A 6,447-nucleotide genomic window follows, 5' to 3' on the forward strand; every position below is an offset into this window, starting at 1 on the left:
TGCTCAAACAAAAAAGTACAGAAATCAATACGCAGCCCCAACAGACATAGATCAGCAAAATTGACGTTGCAAGAACCAATCTATTGGGATATCTGAAACCACTGACATGTGAAACAAAAGCACGAGGACAGTTTCAACCTCTCATAGCCCAGAGATCACTTCATTTGCTCAACACAGTTCCAGGGAACTAAACAGCCAAATGCACCAACAGAAAAAACATTGATGCAATTGCTGGACGCAAGGAGTTTTTAGGAAGATCCGAACTAATCCCAACAGCATATCCTGAAACAGCGGTCCATGCCGTGAACCGACAAGATAAACAGTTTCGTTGCCTTTGGAGTTTTTCAAGAACAATAAGTGCCAATTCCTCTTCCTCGCAAGGTTACGCCCGACATAATATCATCCGTAGCCTAGAGTGTAACCAAAGAGTTTTCTTCCTGCAATGGGAATAAAATCGAGCAAACATTTGATCCCAAAAGAATTTCTTCGCGCAAATTTCTTTCAGTTCAGGGTTGGGACAGAAAAATACGCCGAAGCATGCCAGTTAAGCCGCGCACACATAACCAAAATTAAGCGGGGGGGGGGGATACGTTTATGTGACCAATCTGATCAATGAACCATCTTTTAAACGAAATAGCGTTTTTTGTTCGAAGGAACCCAAGTCGAGACAGGATGTTAAACTTGAAAGATCTTGCAAGATTCTTGCAAGATTTACATCCTAAATCGACTAGGGAAGTTTCAATATTTTGGAATGAAAATCCATGCTCTAATAGTCTCTGAGCATCCAAAAAGAAAAAAAACATCAACTACAGAGATCAAACAGAAAACGTTTTCCATTATCGGATAATCCACCCTAAAAATTTCTAAACAACAAATATCAGTGAACAGGGACGTAACCAGCAGCATTTGGAAACAACAACAAAGTAACAAATCTCAAACAAAAACAAAATCAATAAGCACAACAAAAACAACGACCCCTCTTGGAGTGATAATTGGAAAAACAGTAGCTCCAATTTCAATCTCAATTTGATAACACCAATAAATCAGACAACAGAGCCGAAGCAATTACAACAAGAGCATCAACGTATCAAATGCAACAGCGCCAGCAACAAAAAGTGCAACAATAACGATAACAACATTGATGGCAGCTACTACGCTCAAAAAAAGAAAAATCATTACAATTAATCAAGTCCAGTAATTGATAAATCCAACTCTTAGCATCAGCAGCCAGCTAAGAAAAACTTCAATAAAGAACAGCAGCAGAGGCAGCATTAACGAAAAACAATCCAGAAAATTTCTCAGGCAAAATGACCAGCAACAGAAAAAAAAACCTGCAGTAATAGGCACCTCAGCAGTTAATTTTGACCACAACTCAAAAAGTCATAACTCTAACAGTTTTCTCTTTGACGGTTCTCATAGAAAAATACGCCCTTTTTGGGAATTAAAGCGACAATACGCATTTTCAAACACAATTGCAGACGCTCTAGAGATCATTGATGAAATTGACTTGCGATCCACAGATCATCTTTTATACTGAAACTGTCTACAGCTTAAATAAAAAGCTGTCAAAATTACTGCTCTAAAAAAGTTAGGAATTTTGTCGTAGTGAGGCTTTCAATTCATTATGGGAAGGATGTTATGAGTACAAAATCTTGGTTATTCATCTATAGTTGTTAAAGAATCACTTGAGGAACACGAAACTCTTTAGGAGTAACTTTGGAAATAAAGCGAGAAAGTCTCTCTGTGAAGGTCAGGAATGCGCCCAGTGGATGTATAGTCTGTTATAGTCATATTTATAGTGTGTTGAATAATTAAGCAACCAAAGGTGTGCTGTGCTCATTTTGAACACAGCCGAGTGTGTATTTGTCTCTATCTCTGAACAGCTCTGAGTGAAGTATTCTTTTAATCAGTAAAAAGTATCGTTCCGCGTTCACTTACTGGGGGAAGGGGACGAGGAGCTATATACTCAGAAGTGTTTTTGGTTCAGTCAGTGTCGGCCGAAAAATATCCTTATCGTAGAGTGTTAAGAAATGTACATTAGAAATCCCAAAAAGCCTGATTACCTGATTAAAACAGATTTTTTACTCGTCCAAAGATATACAGCAAAATAGTTGCAATCAGTGGTAAACTAATATACTGGCGCATTTGTTAAAAGAACTGGGCTTTGTTTCTACTTTAAGATTCGCACAACTTGACTTTTTGTTTTTATGCTCGAAAAATTATAAATAACTGAATTTGAGCAGAAAAGTTTGCTTAACTATACAATATTAAAACAACGTTTCGGCTATAACCAATCGTTATTGAAACTGCCAATGAAAATCCAGTGAGCTTTGCAAAATATGTTCAACCTAATTGTTGTTTGAGCACATGGAGTGTGATCCCAGTGTACATCGTAACGTTTTTAGAAAAAGAAGCTTAGATTTTGTGAACACTTGAAAAACAAAAAAAACTGAACACTTTTAAAAGCTGGGTCTGAAAATTTGTGCACAACCAAAGAAGCAATCGAAAATATAAGCACAATGTAAACATCATGTTATAGACTTGATATTGAATGTTATTTACTTTAATAGAATTGTTTGAATAGTGTACAAGAATTGTGTTAAAATCATTTAGAGGCAGTTAGTAAGAGCACTTGTTTCTCGTTTTGATTATATTTTGATTCTTAATCAATTTTAATCTTTTGTCCTAAGTTTTTGCTAGACACTAAAAGCGGAAAGTTTTATAAGTTAATTAGGTTTTCTTATAAGAAACTAGCAACAAAACTATCATATGGTTGAATCGTTACAATCTTCAATACGTTATTGAACACAGTTCGTCACTGAGCATTTTCTTATCTCACTCAACTTAAGGTACAGCCTTTTTAAACGACCAAGTGATTTAAAAGTTTCGACGAGATAATTAGTCAATTGAAGTGGAATTGAAGAAGTAGGCCGGCATAGAACTCGAAAACAAGGCCGTGATGTTGGGTTTCCGCTGAGATTTTTGAGCAGCGGCAACAGTAAAAATCAATCGAAAAAAACTGAATAACGGTATTGATTTTTTACCACGGAACTGGAAGACTGGATAATTCTGAAAGTTCGGTGGAAAGTCAAAGACATAGTCTGTTGAAAAAAGTAAGCAGCCGAATGCTTGTTATGTGTATTTCGAGAACAGCCGAAGGTTTAAGTTGCTCTAAAATCTGAACAGCTCAAAGTGTAGTCAACTATAGTTCAGTACACAGTATTGTTTCGACTCAAAAAGTCGGAAGGAGTGAGAAGTTCAATTGCTCAATTGAGTTTTCTGTTAAGTCAATTTGGCGGGCCGATATACGCAACTTAGTGAGTTGTTAATCGGGTGACCCGCTTTTTCACCCCTATTTATTTAACCCCCTATCATTTAACCCCGATATATTCACCCCTCTATCATGTAACCCCTCCAATATTTCCCCCGATTTTAGTCTTTTGTAAAAATAAGGACAATTAAATTAGCAATATAATCATTTGGCCATGCCTCGCGGGCCATGGCCATGCCTTAGTGGCCCGTGGGACTTGATATGAAACTATCACAACCGAACATGGGATTAAGTTATCTACTTAATTGTGACAAAATATACCTTTTAGTGTCGACTGCTAATTGGCAGGATAAAATGATAGAGGGATGAAAAGATACAGGGGTAAAATGTTAGAGGGGTTAAAAGATACGGGAATAAAATATGCTGTGTTAAATGAATAGGGGTTAAAAAAATGAGAACTGTTAATCGTAACATTAGAATACCCATACAGCCTAGAGTAAAAGTTTGAAGCAGCTTTTTTTCAAATTTAGTTATCTTCAAAGTTTTTTTTGGAGTTTAACAATTTTGGAGAATTCACTTTTATTTAATAAAAAATTAAGTTTTTTGAAAAAGTTTTTACCAGATTCCTGTTTGCTTTTGCTGAAATAGAATAAAATATTGCCAATGACAAACATTTTTTACTTTTTCACGATGAGACAGTGTTGTTGAATCCTTTTGTTTGACATGATGTTTATAATAGTGCGGCTGCTTTTTCTGATAATTTACCTTTTATTTCGAAAAACCTTCACCAACTCGGTAGTTTTTCTAAGCTAAAATTGCTAATAATTGTCATGAGAAGTTCTCTAAAACGTTTTGAAACAACTTTCTAAAATTAATATGCTCGTTGAACATAAACTATCCATCGAAGTTATTTGTAACAGCAGTTTTCAAAGTTTTCAGCAGTTTTGGAGCAACAAACTTAAATTGTTTTAACGCAAAATTGTTCACTTTTAGCGTCCCTCTTGATCTATTTTAGATCTTTTCAATGTTTGAAAAGATTAAGTAATTTTAATAGCCACAATGTGACAGGGAGAGTTATGCTGATCACTTACTAGCTGTCTACAGTCCTCAAAGTTTGCATTATTTTGTGTGAGATCTTTTGGTAAGATCTCTTGACATTTGTTTGACATATATTTTGGACATTTTGAAGTTAATCAGAGATTCTAAGCTTGCGCAGAATTTTGAGCGACAAAGTGAGCAGTTCTAAAGCCTAAATTTTTCAAATTCCATCTGCAGGAAAGCAAGAGTTCGTGCTTCAACGAAATTAAGAATTCGGAAAACGAATCGAAAAAGATCTGAAATACTTAAGTGCAAAATACTGAGATTTAAGTATTTAGTCTAAGATAAGTTTAGTATCAACAAAATTTCTGTATTGCTCAATTGCAGAAAAATGGACAGATTAGACTTCGGGCTCTGATTTGATATGTTTATGTTTGGTATCAGAAATTGTCTCAAAAAATTCTGCAAACTATGTTTTAGGCTAATCGAAACTGAGTGATGAAAACCAGCGACGAATAATGGCTTCCACATTTGATGACATTTTGGTACTGTATCGGAGATGTGATCATGCACTATTGTAGATTTGGTTCCAGTGTAACAACCCACAATTGTATAGGAGGACTCGAAATAGTTATCTCCCGAGGCTCCGTCCAGATCGTTAACATTATACCACAACCCTATTAACTTGGCACTTGGCGTTGTACTTATATCTCAGCTGATGGTTTTACACCAGCAGTTGACAAATCTTGTTTGGCTGTGAAACTTGTACTGAAAATAACATTTAAGCTGTATTTAGGACTTCACAGTGATGGAGCCCATCAATTCTGGTTCTTAAAAGTTTTTCCAAAGACAGTGAAATGTTGAGATGAAACAAATCTTCTTACCACTTTTGAGTTTCTGCTGATTTTCGAACTCTGTACGAACACAGCTTGGAAGTAGAAGAGGAATAAAGTAAATAACAATAAAATTCATTCTTGTTTTTGTTTTGTATAAATAATTGGTCACTGATAAATTAATAGGAAAAATTTGAAGTCAAGTGAAGAATTTCCTTTTGGGACAAAATCTAGGTTTGGGTTGGTATTAAATGATCAATTTTGTACAAAAACGAGATTTTTTGCATCCGTAAACGTAACGGGTTCAGCTATAAGGTTGACAATTTTAGGGCTATTGAAGTGAGGGTTTCATTTGAGTGATTACCTGTTCAGGTAAAGTACAGTTAATAAGTGAATTTTGAACACGAATTCTGGTGCAGATTTCGATCTCCAATTGTGATATCATTAATTATAAATATCATAATCTGCTGCTAGTTATAGTAGAAGAATACTTGACGGGGGGAATCTGTCCACGTGATTTGAGAAGGGACATCGTTAATAATTTATTTTCTTGTTCTCTTCAAGACATAATCAACGTAACGTAAATCAAGGTGGACAAAACTTAAAATACTCCGAAGGTTACAACAACAACAACAACAACAAAACAACAACAAATACACAAAGTGAGAGGGGGGAGAGGGGGGGGGGGGTCGTGGCATATTTTATATGTCAGAAATCTATTTGCAATTGTGTACATCAGGTAGGTATAGAACCCTATGGGGTAGGTGCATAAACCGTTACGGATGCCCTCCTTATAATGGAGGGAATAATTAATCTCCGTGTGCGTGTGTGCAAATATATCACACGCGCAATTTATACACCTTTTTGTTGTGGTATTTAGCGGGCCATATGCGACCCATCCGTCCTACCATAATGTACACCACACACACAGGTACACTATATTCACATCAGACTAAAAATAAACAATAAACAGTAAACAAATCAGGCTTAAAAGTGAAAAAAGTAACAAAAAAACAAAAACTAAGTTTGCAAAAAGATTGTAAAAATTGTCATAAAAACCACCATTTTTTAACGCATTAAGCCTAGCAATGCTTAAACAGTTTTTAAGATTTTGAGCAAAAATGGACAGTTTTGGAAAACCAGCAAGCAGCATATGTGGCTTGACAAATTGATTTTTATTTGGAGCAATTATTTATTTGAAGCAAAGCAGACAAAAAACAAATAGGTAAATAAAGTACACAAGCACACGCAAAAATCACAAACACACACATGCACGATGTTTTAATGGCCTGAAATGATTAAAGT

General features: G+C 35.5%; 1 protein-coding gene across 2 annotated transcripts in view; it reads right to left on the minus strand.

Moving 5' to 3' along the window:
- The window catches only part of LOC142341619 (glutamate receptor 2-like), a 128,101-nt gene that overhangs the window by 121,481 nt on the left and 173 nt on the right, over positions 1 to 6,447 (minus strand). The window contains exon 2 of one of the 2 annotated variants that reach the window (XM_075392707.1): positions 5,194 to 5,612. In XM_075392707.1, coding sequence (XP_075248822.1) covers positions 5,194 to 5,281 — 88 coding nt within the window. In that variant the 5' untranslated portion in view covers positions 5,282 to 5,612. Of the gene's footprint in view, positions 1 to 5,193; positions 5,827 to 6,447 lie in introns of those variants that run through there. The other variant, XM_075392708.1, reaches the window with a different exon arrangement.

This window comes from Convolutriloba macropyga, chromosome 6 (assembly GCF_964194025.1).
Source record: "Convolutriloba macropyga chromosome 6, txConMacr16.3, whole genome shotgun sequence".
Classification (NCBI taxonomy): domain Eukaryota; kingdom Metazoa; phylum Xenacoelomorpha; order Acoela; family Convolutidae; genus Convolutriloba; species Convolutriloba macropyga.